The 17,795-nt window shown below is 50.4% G+C and overlaps 1 protein-coding gene across 1 annotated transcript; it reads left to right on the top strand.

Annotated features, from left to right (window-relative positions):
- Window positions 1-372: 372 nt before the first annotated feature.
- On the top strand, window positions 373-12,615 carry LOC147110201 (uncharacterized). The gene is made up of 3 exons (XM_086004121.1): window positions 373-1,054; window positions 9,889-10,245; window positions 12,185-12,615. The coding sequence occupies exons 1-3, from the start codon at window positions 1,003-1,005 to the stop codon at window positions 12,604-12,606; spliced, it is 831 nt and encodes a 276-aa protein (XP_085860247.1). The 5' UTR covers window positions 373-1,002; the 3' UTR covers window positions 12,607-12,615.
- Window positions 12,616-17,795: the final 5,180 nt, after the last annotated feature.

The following is a 17,795-nucleotide window of genomic DNA, read 5'->3' as shown; positions in this document are numbered from 1 at the left end:
TTGGCCTTCGGACAGCGGGGAGAACTGCCCTGCTCCTCTTTGAAATAGTGGCTGCGGGATCTTTTATATCCACCTGAGCGGGCAGATGGGGCCTCGGGTTTAACCTCTCATCTGAAAGATGACACCTCTGACAGTGCGACGTTCCCTCATTACTGCCCCTCTGACAATGCGGCGCTCCCTCAGTACTGCCCCTCCGACAGTGCGATGCTCCCTCAATAGTGCCCCTCCGACTGTACGTCGCTCACTCAGTACTGCCCCTCCGACAGTGCGGCACTCCCTCAGTACCGCCCCTCCTATAGTTGCACCCTGCTCTCCTTGACCATTGTCTGTATAGAACCGAGCCCCCGTCATTCAACTCTACTCTACACGAACTTTATTCTTTACCTTTCCCCTTTCAAGGTGCAGTGTGCATGTGGTGGGGGCACTGAATCCAGTGGCACGGGTGCAGACCGAAAAAACATGGTGCTTCATTGTTTTGAACATTGTGTGGGCTGTCTAGGCTGCACCTATTCAAGTGAGTGGGAAGTATACACCATGCTCCTGAAGAGAGCTTTGTAAATGGTGGAGAGACATTGAGGGGGAAAGTGGTGAGTCAATCCTCGCAGAGTACCCAGCCTCTGCCCTGCTCTTTAGTCACTGTGTTGTTACACTTGATACAGTTAAGCTTCTCCGCAATGTTGTCTTTCAAGATGCTGTTGGGTCATTCGACAATGTTGGTGCTGTTGAGGGCCCGGGATGGTCGCTGGGCTTATTCTTGTTCGAGACGGTGATAGTCTAGGAATTAAGCACCGTGAATGTTTTCTACCCCTATTGATGGTGAAGCCAAGTCTTGATGTTGAATCTAACTATTGAAGTTAGTGACTGAGGAAATTCTAACCAATAATCACGTGACCGAGCCTGATAAATATTTTTAACAGAAGGAAACGAGAACTTCCTCTTGCTTCGCTAACTAACACGTTCGGTCATTTCTCTCTGTCCAGTTCAGACTCAACAGCAGCAAGTATGAGGTGTTCCGTTCTCGAGGTCTCCCTTCTACTGGCCGTTCTAAATCCAGGTATGATCTAAAATCACATTCAATCTTATTTTCAGTTGAGTATTGACAATCATAGTCTCCAGCACTGTTGCTTGTGTAGATATATCTGTCCCCATCGGTCTAATGCCTCCGTGTTGGGGTCTCCAAACGGTAGCTGCATTTCAAAGTGGACTTTGCTTATATTCCGTGCGGTATTGGCAAACGTGTAGCAAGAATTATCAAATTAATCACAAAGTTATTTTGAATGTAACAATGACTGACGATATCACTTGTTTGATAAGACTGAGGATCTGTGTAGAAGCGGCATTTGAAACAGCGCGAGGCACAATCAGTTCATGACCCCGCCATTTTCCTTATTCGCTAAGTTTACTAAAACAACACCATCGTTAATAATGGATCAGCAATTCAAACTACCGTAAATTATGCACAGAAATGGCCATCAGTCTCCATGTTAGATTCACTTGCTCCCGCTGGGTGATCGTCTGCTGTTGAAACACGAGAATGAGCAACAGTATTCGACAAAAGACAAGACTGTAGAGAGGGCTTTAAACTAAATACTGGAGGGGGGGATCAGGTGAGCGGGAATTAAAAAATTCAAAGAGAAAGGAGAAGGCAATAGAGCCAGGTATTGATGGGGTAATGGTGGCCAGAGTGTGACAGGAAGGGACAGAACGTATAAACATAAGAGTGCATCAGAAAGTGGGGTCAAAGCACAGGAAAATAGTAAAAAGACAAAATTAAAAGCTCTTTATCTGAATGCACAGCATTCGTAACAAGATAGATGAGTTGATGGCACAAATAGATATACATGGGTATAACCTGATTGCCATTACAGAGACGTGGTTGCAAGGTGACCAAGGCTGGGAACTGAATATTCAGGGGTATTTGACATTTCGGATGGATAGACAGAAGGGAAAAGGAGGTGGGTGGCTCTGTTAATAAAGGATGAGATCAATGCAGTAGTGAGAAATGAAAGTGGCTCAGAAGAGCAAGATGTAGAATCAGTTTGGGTGGAGATAAGAAATAATAAGGGAAAGAAGTCACTGGTGGGCCTAATCTATAGGCCCCCTAACAGCAGCTATACTGTTGGACAGAGTATAAATCAAGAAATAATGGAGGCTTGTAAGAAAGGTACAGCAACAATCATGGGCGATTTTAACCTTCCTATTGATTGGACAAATCAAATTGGCCAAGGCAGCCTCAAGGAAGAGTTCATAGAGTGTATCCGAGATGGTTTCCTAGAACAATACGTTGTGGAACCAACCAGGGAGCAGCCTATCTTAGATCTGGTACTGTGTAATGAGACAGGATTAATAAATTATCTCATAGTAAAGGATCCTTTAGGAAAGAGTGATCATAGCATGGTTGAATTTCAAATTCAATTGGAGGGTGAGAAAGTTGGGTCTCAAACCAGTGTCCTGATCTTAAATAAAGGCAATTACAATGGCATGAGGGCAGAACTGGCTAAAGTGGACTGGGAAAATAGATTAAAGGGTAAGATGGTTGATAAGCAATGGTAGACATTTAAGGAGATATTTCATAACTCTCAACAAAAATATATTCCAGTGAGAAGGAAAGACTTTAAGAGAAGGGAGAACCACTTGTGGCTAACTAAGGAAGTAAAGGATGGTGTCAAATTGAAAACAAAGGCATACAATGTTGCCGAGATTAGGGGAAGGCCAGAGGATTGGGACATTTTTAAAAAACAGCAAAGGATGACTAAAAAAGTAATAAAGAGAGAGAAGCTGGATTATGAGAGTAAACTAGCAAAAAAATATAAACAGATAGTAAGAGCTTCTACAGGTATATAAAAAGGAAGAGAATAGCTAAAGTAAATGTTGGTTCCTTAGAGGATGAGACTGGGGAATTAATAATGGGGAACAGGGAAATGGCAGAGACTTTGAACAAATATTTTGCATCAGTCTTCACGGTAGAAGACACTAAAACCATCCCAATAACACATAATCAAGGGGCTATAGAGAGGGGGAACTTAAAACAATCATTATCACTAATGAAAAAGTACTCGGTAAAATAATGGGACTAAAGGTGGACAAGTCCCCTGGACCTGACGGCCTACATCCTAGGGTCTTAAAAGAAGTGGCTGCAGAGAAAGTGGATGCTTTGGTTGCAATCTACCAAAATTCCCTGGATTCTGGAGAGGTCCCAGCGGATTGGAAAACCGCAAATGTGACGTCCCTATTTAAGAAGGGTGGGAGACAGAAAGCAGGAAACTGTAGACCAGTTAGGCTGGGCCTATACTCATTGGAGTTTAGAAGAATGAGAAGTGATCTTATTGAAACATATAAGATACTGAGGGGGCTCGACAAGGTAGATGCAGAGAAGATGTTTCCCCTCATGGGGGAATCTAGAACTAGGGGGCATAGTTTCAGAATAAGGGGTCACCCATTTAAAACTGAGGTGAGGAGGTATTTCTTCTCTCAGAGGGTCGTGAATCTGTGGAATTCTCTGCCCCAGAGAGCTGTGGAGGCTGGGCCATTGAATATATTTAAGGTGGAGAGAGACAGATTTTTGAACAATAAGGGAGTGAAGGGTTATGGGGAGCAGGCAGGGAAGTGGAGCTGAGCCCAAGATCAGATCAGCCATGATCTCATTAAATTGCGGAGCAGGCTTTAGGGGCCAAATGGCCGACTCCTGCTCCTATTTCTTATGTTCTTATGTTAAGACACAGTTTCAGAGCTCCTGTGATACTGCTGTCTTCAGTGTGCAATCGCTGTATCGGGTCGCTGTGGTTCCGGGCTCCGTTCAGTGAAATGCGGGGGCAATTTATAATTTAAATATTGACATAGATAGAATGATTTGAAAAGTTTCAGCTCACGTTGGACAAGGCTGCACATTGTGCAAAGCGATCTTAGTCCGTGAGGCTCCGCAATATTTACTGAAAAAAGGGAAAAATGGCGTCGAGATGGATTTAAGGAAGTAACTTCTTTACCCAGAGAGTGGTGAGCATGTGGAACTCGCTACCGCAGGGAGTGATTGAGTCTAGATGAATTTAAGGGGAGGCTAGATAAGAATATGAGGGAGAACGGAATAGAGGGTTATGCTGATACACTTAGATGAGGAAGGATGGGAGAAGGCTCAAGTGAAGTATAACCGCTGGCATGGTCTGGTTGGGCCAAATGGCCTGTTTCTCTGCTGTACATTCTATGTAATTCTATGTTGTGGCAACACGCCACCATTGGACATAATCCGCTCGCGGCAGCACGGACAGTTTACGCAAGCGCACTGCCGGCAGCAGCCGCCCCCAGCCGGGGGCCCTTTCCTCCGGCAACTTGTTTCCCGCAGGGACAGGCTGCCGGGAGCACTTCCTTTCTGGGGAGTATTTAAGTGGTTGCGCGGGCTTTTCAAGCTCTCTCTTTGCCATGATGTGAATTAAAGCAGTTGTGTTCCACCAACTCTGGTCTCGACTCCCACGTTTGCCGCGATATCTCAACACTGGTGACCCCGATGCTCAGGACGAATCCTAAGCTAGCATGGCGGATACAAACGCAGTCACGGTTAAACTACCGGACTTTTGGGAGGACCTGGCCGAGGCCTGGTTCATTCAAGCCGAGTCCAGATTCCGGCTGAGAAGCATCACAGTCGACGCCACGAAGTACGACTACCTCGTCGCCTCGCTCACCTACGCCACAGTCCCCAAGGTTTGGGCAGCGCTGCAGGATCCACCAGTGGAAGGCAAGTACAAACATCTGAAGGCCGCACTTCTTAAAAAATTTCAGGCGCCCTCTTACCAGCGCAACTGCCAACTCCTCGACCTCCCAGGCCTTGGTGATGCTTCACTGTCGGACCTGCTTTCCCACATGCTGTCCCTCTCGGACGACAAAAACTCCGGCGCCCTCTTTCGCACGCTTTTCATTCGGCAGCTCCCCGCCAGCATCCACCCGCTCATTGTGGAGTCTGGCTCCACGGACCTGAATGAGATAGCTGAAAAGGCCGACCGGCTGCTCTCCGCGCAGACCGCCCGCGACGTCGCGCCCGACCTCACGGCAATGACCACGCGGTCTCCCCGGCCCACTAGGCCCGACCGCCCTTCCACTCCGGGTCACTGCTACTACCACACCCGTTTTGGCACTAGGGCCCAACGCTGCAAGCCACCGTGCACTTTCAAACCCCCCCCCCGCACCGGCCCCCACGATGGCCGCGGGGCAAAAGGGGCCCCTACTGTACGTCACCGACGACAGCACCAACCGCCGATTCCTGTGCGACACAGGAGCCCAGCACAGCATCACCCCCGCCTCCGCCCTCGAAATCCAACGCGGCGCACGGGGTATCACGCTGGCCGCAGCCAATGGCTCTGACATCCGCACATACGGCACCCGCATGGTCACGCTCGACCTCACAGGCCGCCGCTACCACTGGGAGTTCCTCACAGCCAAGGTCCTCTGCCCACTCATCGGCGCCAACTTCCTACGCGCCCACGGCCTCCTTGTCGACATTCCGAGGCACCGCCTCGTCGACATCAACACTATGGCCCCCATCCCTGGCGCATTCACCCCGGCCCGTTCGGCCGGCCTGACGACCTACTGCCTCGCCAGTGCCACGGACGACTACTCGGCACTTCTAGCCGAGTTTCCCGCCCTCACTAACCCGACCTTTTCGGCCAAAGCCGCCAAACATGGTGTGGAGCACTATATCCCCACCACCGGCCCCCCGGTCTCTGCCCACGCCCGCAGACTCAACCCGGCCAAGCTGGAAATCACGCGGGCCGAGTTCACCACCATGGAGCAACTCGGCATCATCCGCCGCTCCAGCAGCCCTTGGGCCTTGCCCCTCCACATCGCCCCCAAGCCCGGCGGAGGCTGGCGTCCCTGCGGGGACTACCGCCGCCTCAACGACGCCACCACCCCCGACCGATACCCGATGCTGCACATCCAGGACTTCTCGGCCCGACTGGCCGGACGAACCGTCTTTTCCAAGGTCGACCTGGTGCGCGGTTACCACCAAGTCCCCGTACACCCCGCGGACATCCCCAAAACGGCCGTCATCACCCCATTCGGCCTGTTCAAGTTCCTGAGGATGCCCTTCGGCCTCAAGAATGCAGCCCAGGCTTTCCAGCGCCTTATGGACTCAGTCCTCCGGGACCTGAACTTCCTATTCATCTATCTAGACGACATTCTCGTGGCCAGCTCCACCAAACAGGAACACCTCGAACACCTTCGCATCCTGTTCGGGCGCCTAGCCCAACACGGGCTCATCCTCAGCCCGGCGAAGTGCCAATTCGGCCTAGCCGAGATCGATTTTCTCGGCCACCACATCAACCCTGCTGGGGCCGTCCCCCTGCCCAACAAGGTGCAGGCCATCCAGCAATTCCCCCGCCCCAAAACCATCAAGGGCCTCCAGGAGTTCCTCGGGATGGTGAACTTCTACAACAGGTTCATCCCCAGAGCTGCAGCCCTCATGAAGCCCCTATACGACTCCCTCCGAGGTAAATCCGGCAAGATGGCCGTAGCCTGGACCACTGACACGTCAGCCGCCTTCGACGCCACCAAAAACGCGCTCGCCGACGCCACCCTGCTCGCGCACCCGAGGGCCGATGCCCGGGTCGCGCTCACCACCGACGCCTCCGACCATGCGGTCGGAGCCGTGTTCGAGCAGTGGGTCAATGGCGCGTGGCAGCCACTTGCCTTCTACAGCCGCCAACTGCGCCCCCCGGAGGTCAAATACTCTACTTTCGACCGCGAGCTCCTCGCGCTCCACCTGTCGGTCCGCCATTTCAGGTTCCTCCTGGAGGGCCGCCCCTTTACCACGTACGTGGACCACAAGCCGCTCACATACGCGATGGCCAAGCACACCAAACCTGGTCTGCTAGGCAGCAACGCCAGCTCGCGGCCGTGTCCGAGTTTACCACGGACATCCAGCACGTCTCCGGTAGAGACAACATTGTCGCCAACTGCCTTTCCCGTCCCGCCATCTGCGCGAATCACCTAGCGGTCGACTACGCGCAACTAGCAGCGGCCCAGCTCACGGACCCAGACCTCCTCTCGGCGGCTACCAGCCTGCCAGGGCTACGCCTAGCCAAGGTCGCGCACGGGCCTGAAGCCACGGCAGTCACTTGCGACGTCTCACTCGGCCAACCCAGGCCGGTCATCCCTGCAACCTGGCGCCGCCGCATCTTCGACGCGCTCCACGGGCTCTCCCATCCGGGTTCCCGCGCATCTGTCAAACTCCTCTCCCAGCGCTTTGTCTGGCGTGGCCTCAGCAAAGATGTTCAGACTTGGGCCAACACCTGCCTCGCCTGCCAATGGGCTAAGGCACAGCTGCACACAAAAGCACCCCTGGGAGACTTCGAGGTACCCAGCCGCCGCTTCGACCACGTACACGTCAACATCGTCGGTCCTCTGCCGCCATCGCAAGGCCGAAATTATCTCCGCACGATGGTCGACCGCTGCACACGCTGGCCTGAGGCAGTGCCGCTGACCTCCACCACCACAGCCGACATCGCCAGGGCGTTCGTTAACACCTGGGTCGCGAGGTTCGGCGTACCGGCCGACATAACCTCCGACAGAGGCGCCCAGTTCACCTCCGAACTCTGGACGGCCACAGCACGCAACCTCGGGGTGACGCTCCACCGAACCACGGCGTACCACCCGCAGGCCAACGGGCTGTGTGAACGCTTCCACAGGTCACTCAAGGCCTCACTCCGCGCCGGCCTGCAGGACAGTACCTGGACTGACCGACTACCGTGGGTGCTACTAGGCCTATGCACCGCGGTCAAGGAAGACCTCCAGTCCTCAGCAGCGGAGTTAGTCTACGGACAACCGCTGCGCATACCAGGCGAATTCCTCCCGGAGGCTACCACACCTTGGTCGGCCGAATAGCAGCGGATCAACTCTTTCTCTTCCGCTCAACAGTTCGCCCCACTTCCGGTCAACCGACACGGCGAACTCGCACCTCACGTCCCGCCAAACTTACAGCAGGCACGCTTCGTCTTCGTGCGACACGACGCGCACCGCGGACCCCTGCGACCCCCGTACGATGGACCGTACGAGGTACTACAAACCGGAGACAAGGTTTTCAAGCTGCGACTCGGCGACAGGGTCGAAACAGTCTCCATCGACCGACTCAAACCAGCACACACAGAACCAGGGGAACAGGTCCCCGTGGCCCGACCTCCAATTAGAGGCCGTCCCGCCAGCAAGCCAGCACAGCCGGCGGCGAACCGCCCGGCCCCACCAACTAGACCGGTGACCACTCAGAGCCGCTCCGGCAGAACCATTAGACCACCGTCACGACTCGTCCACTCCTCCTAAGCGGATTCTGGATGGAGCTCTGTGGCGACACGCCACCATTGGACATAATCCGCTCACGGCGGCACGGACAGTTTACGCAGGCACACTGCTGGCAGCAGCCGCCCCCAGCCGGGGGCCCTTTCCTCCGGCAACTTGTTTCCCGCAGGGACAGGCTGCCTGGAGCACTTCCTGTCTGGGGAGTATTTAAGTGGTTGCGCGGGCTTTTCAAGCTCTCTCTTTGCCATGATGTGAATTAAAGCAGTTGTGTTCCACCAACTCTGGTCTCGACTCCCACGTTTGCCGCGGTATCTCAACAATGTAACATTTTCAGCCAATAGTCCTGCTTCCTGGTTCGAGCCAAGACCCGCTATTCTCATGCGAGTGGAATCGCATTATGTGATAACACATCAACATTAATTGTAAGATAGCATCGGGGTAACATAGTGGCCAGGGCTGGGGGAGGGGAGCTGACACCAAGCGACTGTCAGCCCCTTAGTTCCACCTCCTCTGACCACACAGGACACAGCTCTCTGCATCTGAAAGGCTCGCAGTGAAGCACAAAGTGTAACAGATGGTTGAATGAGCAACGACTAAAGAAATAAACTGGATGAGGAGACACTGGGATCCGCTCGATGCGAGTGTGGGGAGGGGGTGTGGTGGCGGGGGGATAGTGGCGGGGGGAGGGGCGGTGCAAACAAGTCAAAATTTGCCCGGGAATTTGGCTCCTTCCATCAAAAGGGCAGCACTTCACCAGCGGGGCGGCGCATTGCTCCAAATATGTGAGAGCAACAAAACAAAGGCCCCTCTGGAAGGCAGGGCCGGGGCTGGGAAAGCAGCGGGAAATTTGAAAGCGGGAAATTATTGCGTCAAGTTTAACACCGTCACGTTTACCTGTTTGTTTGGCGTTAATGCATCCACTATTTTAACTGAACATTGATCCCTTTTTCTCCTTGTTTTTTTATTGGTGTAAAGGCTCGGTTTAATTATTGGACAGAGTAATGTCACATCGATGAGCTGAGTGCCTCTACTATAACATATTCAGTTTTCTGTGAGTTAGAGGTCGGCCGGGGGAGAAGTGGAATAAATGGGTTTGGAGGTAACAAAGGCCTGGCTGACGGTTTCAGCAGCAGGTGAGGTGAGGCAGGGCGGAGTCGAGTAACGTTACAGAGGTGGGTGTTGGCGGCCTTGGCGATGGTGAGAATATGGGGCGGGAAACTCAGCTCAGGGTCCAATAGGACACCAAGGTTGTGAAAAGTCAGCTTCAGACTCAGGCAGTGGCCAAGGAGAGGGATGGTGTTGGTGCCCAGGGAACAGAGTTTGTGGGTAAAGGTGGATATTTATCGGGCAGTGGCCAGGGAGAGGGATGGTGTTGGTGCCCAGGGAACAGAGTTTGTGGGTAAAGGTGGATATTTATCGGGCAGTGGCCAGGGAGAGGGATGGTGTTGGTGCCCAGGGAACAGAGTTTGTGGGTAAAGGTGGATATTTATCGGGCAGTGGCCAGGGAGAGGGATGGTGTTGGTGCCCAGGGAACCGAGTTTGTGGGTAAAGGTGGATATTTATCCAATCTCATACAGTCTGGTTTAATATCACACTTTGCTCCCTGTGCAGGTACCACGGGGGATGGAGATGATGGAGATATTCCGGAACTGGTTCTTTCGAACGGGTCCAGCCCGGTTTTGCTGCCTTGTTTCTCCCGGTCTCCGACTCAAATTGATGCGATTCAGTGGACATTTCAACCTGCCTCAGGAGACAATGGGATGGCACTTTGTGCAATTGATAAGAACAACACTGAGTGCAGCTCCCCGCAGTTCCCACATATAACACTGGCTGAGACTGAGGGTTTCAGGACGGGGAATTATTCTCTCTTGTTCACGGCGACAATGGAAGATGCCGGAAATTACGACTGTTTGCTGTATTCTGGACACAAGGAGAAGAAGATGTTAATCCGCCTCATAGTGATCAATGGTGAGTTACTGGAAGCAGTTTATGCTGTAGTTATATGTGTATGATAGTCTCACACAAACTGTTTCACCATTTTCCGTATATCCGCCACTGTTCCGTTAAATTCCGTGCCTTTAAATGCCAACATCTTGACAATTTGTGATGTGGAAAAACGCAGCATTAAAACAGTGTTGCTTTCTTGCTGGGCAGGTTATTGTAGGCCTCGGAAACACTTTCTTGTTCAGTAAATGTAAATTCTCAGCAATTTATTTATCTTTATTGTGAAAACTATGGGAAATCCCACAGTAAAGTCTCAACCGGTAAAGATCAGATCCATTTCCGGAAAATTCCCTCAGCACTTCTGCTCAAATCTCATTGAGGTAGAAACTGACTTCAGTGGAGCTGAATATCGGGCGGCGGGTGTAACAGGCGGACAATACATGACCACACGGTCTACACTGTCGGTTAAAATGAATTTCCAGCCCACAGGCTCGGACTAGTAAGGTCCCAATATGGCGGGCAGGAAATGTGTACATTTGCGACTGAAAGTGCGCCTCCTGACATATTGGGTGAGAACAGGCGAGGGGCATCCTTTGCCAATGCCTGAAACAGGCGTTAGGCTCTTTGCATTTGCTAATTTGAGGCCAATTCTGTAAGATTGGTTTATCATGAGGCGGCCAGGCCCCTCTCCAGATGCACTCTTGGAAACCAGCTCTAGGAATTGCCTGCTACAAAGAAGCAAACTAATGTAAGATCACATATTAAAGGGCCCCATTGCACCTCCCAACACCCCCTCCACGTTGCTCCAAACACGACCTGCTGATCCCGGGACCCCAACATTGAACCCCGCAAATCCTGATCCAGGCCCTGATCCCTGACTTGGCTCAATCCCTGATCCCTGGCTCAGACATCTATCATCAACCCCCAACCATGGCCGTGAACCCGATCCCCGACACATGCCCCCATCCCCGATTCTCGAGTCCGGCCCCAATCTCTGACACTTGAAACAGGCCATGTTCACCGAACGCTGAATCCCGTCCCCAGCTCCGACCCGAGACCCCGGTCTCATCCCCGACCCAGGCACCGACCCCTGAAGCCTGACCAAGGCAGGGATCCCTGAACCTGGTCTTCACCGGCGAGCTGCCTCTGGACGCCCAGCATGTGCCTGCAGCACATTGGTCTGACATTAATGAGGCCCAAGGCCCGATAGGCCTACCTGTTTTGAGGCTGTGCCTTTCTTGATAGAATAGTGATTCTGCACTGTGTAATAGTGGTGAGTTTGAGGAGAAGGAGCCAAAGTGGTTTGCTGCATTGATTTGCGGAGAATGAAGGGAAGCGGGGTGGTTGTATTGTGAGTATTTTGAATAATGATCTTGTTAGTGGTAGAGCTGTGAGCAGGGAGAAAGAGCAGTATCGCTACCTTGACAACTCTCCTGAGGTCATTGAACGTCTTTCAGTGTGGCAGCCATGTGCTGGGATAAACGTTCCTTGCCTTGCTCTCCTCACTGGCGGTGGAGGTGTTTCGGGAACAGGATGTCCCCCCTCCTGTCCACTCTCTGCATTAATGCCACCAACGTGACAATGAAGCAACTTGGGCCCCTAATTGGATCTTTTGCAGCAACGTTATCCCTCTGACAACGTTTCCCGCTGTCTGTAGACAAAGTGCACCTCCCCTTTAAGAGTTGCTGTCTCCCGTTAAGGGTCGGGAGACACACCCGATTTCCGGACCTAACCCGAAACAGGAAAAATGCCACTGAACAGCGAGGGAAGGGCTGGCGGCACGTGTATCATTTTAATGAGTTTCAAGCAGGAATTTAAGGTGGTGCCTGGGACTATGTGACATGACGTGTGCAGCATATGCGCCTGACCCTGTGCGCAAGTATTCGGCCGCGAATGTAGTTCTAGGCCATAATTTAATCTATGGTGTCTTTTGTCAGTTTAACCAGTTATCCTCTTCCCACAGTGTCTGTGATCCCAGCCGGCCCGATTCCCCTGGGAAGCTCCGTAAATCTGACCTGTGAGATGCCCAGGCTGTCCTATTTCAACAGTGTCGATTGGAGCATTGAAAATACCCGAGTAACTTGGAAAGGGATTGAAATCCTGTGGAAACTGAACAATGCGCTGATTCATAAAGACAAGCGGCACAAGTTCGATTTCATAAGTTTAATCATCAATAATTTTCAACTCCCTGATGCGGGATGCTACACATATACTGTAAGATTGAAGAGTGGAAAGATTTGCTCTTATAGTCGTCTCTTGGAGATATCAGGTTGGCCCGCATCTCAAACAAAACTTCCATTTGCCCGCATGATTGATGTCAATATCTCGCCAGTATCACTTGTAGAAAGTGGAGTTGGCAGGCTGCTCTGTCCTGCTTGGTGCTGAGCTGCCCGAGTGCTGTTGTGACTGCACACAGCCGGTTGGCTGGTGAGTCTTTCATTGAACTCTCGACTTGAGCAATGAAGGCAGTGAAAAGGCTTCAAACAGTCAGGAGGTGATCCAAATCACCGCACAGTAACCAGCCTCTGCTGTCCTCCTGGATCCAGAGTGCTCTGTTTAAGCTTCTGGCCAGGATTCTATTAGTTGGTTCAGAAGTTGCAGCACTGCTGAAGGTCATGGGGAGGCGGTGGTCTTTCTGTTGCTTGAGATGGTCGTCAACAGGCACTCCTGTGGTATCAATCGTACCAGCCATTGTCCTGCTGTAAGTGTGAAAGGAGCTGGCCACGGCAGAATGGTCAGCGAATAACCCCACTCCCTATCTTATGACAGAGAAAATGTTACTGACAGAACATCTGGATGGTGGTTGGGCCAAGGATGCCTGCCTGAGTTACCCCAGATGTGAAGTCCTAACGCTGTGATGATTGGCCTCGACACCAGCTGCCATCTTCCTGTGTGTCATCCAAAACTCACTCAGTAGAGTGTTACACCTGACTCCCATTGACATTAGATTTTTTTTCTATGAGGATTTGATGTTGCATCCTGAAGATTGACAGTGCAGCAGCACATGGTGAATGTGGGTTTTTGTACCTTCATACACTTCCCTTGGAGAACAGTGTGCAGCAGTGGAAGGATTCGCAGGCAGATTAACAGTCTGATAGGCCATCACCTGAACATTCCTTCCATGGCTGTAACCATCCTTACACCAGCCAATAGGGAGGTTCGTTCCAGAGGGCGAACTCTTATGGGCTTCCTAATGGAGGTCACTCACACCCACCGGACCCGTGTATCCTACTGGATGTCAAACTAGTGATCCTCTCGCATTGTTCAATCCCATACCACTTCTGACTCAGAGGTGGGAACGCTCCGACCAAAGTCTAGTAACTGCAGGAATGAATCAGGAGATGAGACATTGTAAACCATTCAATGTTGGTATGTATGTGTGAGGCGGGGGTCGGTGAGCTGTAAATACAGTGAAATTTGTACCAGAATTATGGATCCTTTCAACAAATGGGCAACAGTTGATTGCGGGTATTGTGCAATGTTCCAAATCTGTTAGCAATAAACCCAAATGCTCTGTGTAAAGTAGCAGTGGGTGGGAGACTGTTTCTACAGAATCCATTTACACACTGACAGTACCTGACTTATACTTGGGGAGATCCCTGTCCATACATAATCTTGCTGAACTTCGCTCCAAGCAGGTATTTGAAAGCAGGGAGTGAATGTGTCATGTTTATCCCAATGACATTTACCTTCTTTGTAAAACATTGCTATGTCCAGTACTTTAATTGCCGTTTGAGCAGGTCGAAACATCTCCGTGATATTATTGGACAGGGTAATGACAATTAATGAGTTTTCCACCCGTACTTTAACATGGCTGTTTTATGTTGAAACTTTTTCAGTGTTAGTATAACCCTAAGCACATTTCAAAATCTATCCAGAACCTATTGGAAATTTCCTACCATATCTTCACATGCATTGAACCCCAATCACTACCTCCAGAAACACCTAATTGTTCAGTTTGTTCTTAAGCTGCAAATGATGTTGGTAAGACCGTGTTTATTGTCCATCCGTGGTTGCTTCAGGGCAGTAAGATTGAGCCAAGTAGTGTGGGACGGGAGTCCCCTGTAGCCCAGGTCCCTCCCTGAAGGACATGAGTCAACCATTGGGGTTGTTTTTGCAACGACCTTCATCGATAATTTTCAGCCTCAGTATCTATTTTGATCAAATTCTTTTATTTATGTTAATTTGTTGTCATTTTCTGTAGGAACTGCACCTACTTCTCTCGTTACAGATAATCCACTGACAGCAACATCAGGTGAAACTTTAATCTCATGAACTCCACGGTTACTGTTTGTTTACATAAGAAACAGGAGCAGGAGTCGGCCAATCAGCCCCTCGAGCCTGCTCCGCCATTCAATAAGATCTTGGCTGATCCAATCTTGGCCTCAACACCACTTTCCCGCCCGCTCCCCGTACCCCTCGACTCCCTTGTAGTTCAAATGTCTGTCAATCTCCGCCTTGAATATGTTCAGTGACTCCGCCTCCACAGCTCTCCAGGGTCGAGAATTCCAAAGATTCACGACCCTCTGAGAGAAGAAATTCCTCCTCATCTCCGTCTTAAATGGGCGACCCCTTATTCTGAAACTGCTCCCCTAGTTCTAGATACCCCCACTAGGGGAAACATCCTCTCAGCATCCGCACTGTCAATCCCCCTCAGAATCTTATATGTTTCAATAAGATCACTTCTCATTCTTCTAAACTCCAATGAGTATAGGCCCAGCCTGCTCAACCTTTCATCATACGTCAACCCCTTCATCCCAGGAATCAACCTCATGAACCTCCAGTGCAAGTATATCCTTCCTTAAATATGGAGACCAAAACTGTACGCAGTACTCCAGGTGCAGTCTCACTAGCGCCCTGTGAAGTTACATCAACCTTCCCTCAACCTTTTTATACTCCATACCCCTTGCAATAAAGGCCAACACTCCATTAGCCTTCCTAATTACCTGCTGTACCTGCATGCTAACTTTGTGTTTCATGTACTAGGACCCTCAGATCCCGCTGTACCGCAGCATTTTGTAGTCTCGCTCCATTTAAATAATAATTTGCTTTTTCATTCTTCCTTCCAAAGTGGATAACCTCACATTTTCCCACATTATACTCCATCTGCCAAATGTTTGCCCACTCACTTAACCTCTCTATACCCCTTTCCAGACTCCTTGTGTCCTCCTCAAGACTTGCTCACCCACCTATCTTTGTACCATCAGTAAATTTGGCTACAGTACACTCGGCCTCTTCATCCAAGTCATTAATGTAGATTGTAAATAGTTGAGGCCCCAGCACTGATCCCTGTGGCACCCCACTAGTTACTGATTGCCAACTGGAAAATGACCCATTTATCCCGACTCTCTGTTTTCTGTTAGTTAGCCAATCCCCTAACCCTGCTAATATATTATCCCCAACCTGTGCACTCTTATCTTGTGCAGTAACCTTTTATGTGGCACCTTATCAAATGCCTTCTGGAAATCCAAATACACTACATCTACTGGTTCCCCTTTATCCACCCTGTTTTTTACATCCTCAAAGAACTCTAGCAAATTTGTCAAACACGATTTCCCTTTCATAAAACTATGCTGACTTTTCTTGATTGTCTTATGATTTTCTAAATGTCCTGCTATTAGCTCCTTAATAATGGATTCCAGCATTTTCCCAATGACAGAAGTTAGGCTAACTGGCCTATAGTTTCCTGCTTTCTGTCTCCCTCCTTTCTTGAATAGGGGCATTACATTTGCAGTTTTCCAATCCGCTGGGACCTCTCCAGAGTCCAGGGAATTTTGATAGATTACAACCAACGCATTCACTATCTCTGCAGCCACTTCTTTAAGACCCTAGGATGCAGGCCATCAGGTCCAGGGGACTTGTCGACCATTAGCACCATTAGTTTGCCTAGTACTTTTTCTCTAGTGATAGAGATTGTTTAGGTTCCTCTCTCTCTATAGCCCCTTGATTATCTATTCTTATTGGGATGTTTTTAGTGTCTTCTACCGTGAAGACCGAGCCTAAATAATTGTTTAAAGTCTCTGCCACTTCTCTATTTCCCATTATTAATTCCCCAGTCTCCTCCTCGAACGGACCAACGTTTACTTTAGCTACTCTATTCCTTTTTATATACCTGTAGAAGCTCTTACAATCTGTTTTTATATTATTTGGTAGTTTAATCTCGTATTCTAACTTCTCCCACTTAATTTTTTTTAGCCTCTGGCCTACCACTAATCTTCGCAACATTGTATGCCTTTTCTTTCAATTTGATACCATCCTTAACTCCCTTAGTTAGCTCCCACAGCCCATCTGAGGGGGGGGGGCCACCCACACCCACGGACGCAAGTATCCCGCTGGATGTCCACCCAGAATTTATAGTTGGAGCTCCGACTCCACTTGCCGGGACTGTCTGGAGTGGGGTTCGAAACCCTACTCCTTCTGGCCCAGCGGCGGGGATGCTTACTGCTACGCAAAAGGCCCACTCCGCACAAAAGGTGACACCCATACGTTTCCTGCGCCTTTTCCCTCCCCGTGACTGGAGCCCTATGCTGCCACTTGAAAGACCAAGCTATCATCTGCCCTTTTTGCGGCGCCTTTGACTTCTCATTACCAATGATGAGCAGGCGCTGCGCCTCCACCTCCTTGAGGAGATTGCTGAGGTCATCATCAGTTCAATTGTGAGTTCTTTTAATGCCGTGAATTGTGCTCATTCCAGCCATTTCACGTTGCTAATTGGATTGGGCCTTTGGCATAGCTGTAGGATCCCCGCCGCTGGGCCAGATCAGGGTCGGGTTTCGAACCCCGCTCCAGACAGTCCCGGCAAGTGGAGTCAGAGCTCCGGCTCTAAATTCTGGGTTGACATCCAGTGGGATATTTGCGTCCGTGGGTGTGGGTGGCCCCCCCTCCTTGTATAGCGTGTGGGAGCCCGTAAAACCCTCCCGCCATAGGACTAACCGCCCTAATGGCTGGTTCAAAGATGGTTACGGTCACGGAATGAGCGTTAATCATGGCCATAAATCCTTCCACCACTTCATACAGTTCCCCAAAGGGAACACTGTGAAGACACGTATGACGACGACATTGCTAAATAAATAAATGGAATTAAAAAAATTCTTTTAGGGCTTTTAAAAGTCTTTAAATTGCTTTAATTCTGTTTAAAACTACTTCAGATTCTTCAAAATAATGTAAACGTTTTTAAAAGTTTATAAAAGTTACCAAAAGCTTCAAAAAACTTCCAAAAACCTATTTAAACTGCTGCTTTGCATGTAAAAATGCTTAGCAGCTTGGCAGAAACATTGGGGGCGTGTCCTGTTAAACTGAGACCTCAAGGGGCGTGTCTCAGTTGCACAGCGCGCTACAGGCTTCGCGCTGGCTGCACTCCTGGGCGGCGTGACGTCAGACGCTGCCCGGGAGTCAACATTTTAAAACAGCAATTCCAGGCGTCCCTGAAGCTCAATGGCCGGCGCGTCGAGTAAGTGCAGATCGGGGGCTTACACGCGCGGCAAGCCCCCGACTCGAATTTCTGGGCCAATGTATGCCTTTTCTTTCAATTTGATACCATCCTTAACTCCCTTAGTTAGCCATGGTTAGTACAT

The sequence above is a fragment of the Somniosus microcephalus genome, chromosome 12 (genome assembly GCF_052327205.1).
Source record: "Somniosus microcephalus isolate GS21.2 chromosome 12, FLI_Smic_1.0, whole genome shotgun sequence".
NCBI classification, from domain to species: Eukaryota; Metazoa; Chordata; class Chondrichthyes; order Squaliformes; family Somniosidae; genus Somniosus; species Somniosus microcephalus.
Note: the sequence above shows the minus strand (reverse complement) of the source record. Positions and strands in the feature narration are given on the sequence as shown.

What these genes read in the sequence shown, in the direction of transcription:
- LOC147110201 (XM_086004121.1), top strand. Translation starts at nt 1,003, where the DNA reads ATGAGGTGTTCCGTTCTCGAGGTCTCCCTTCTACTGGCCGTTCTAAAT. An exon ending in ACTGGCCGTTCTAAATCCAG is followed by an intron (nt 1,055 to 9,888) that starts GTATGATCTAAA and finishes CTCCCTGTGCAG; the next exon opens with GTACCACGGGGGATGGAGAT. An exon ending in CCGCCTCATAGTGATCAATG is followed by an intron (nt 10,246 to 12,184) that starts GTGAGTTACTGG and finishes CTCTTCCCACAG; the next exon opens with TGTCTGTGATCCCAGCCGGC.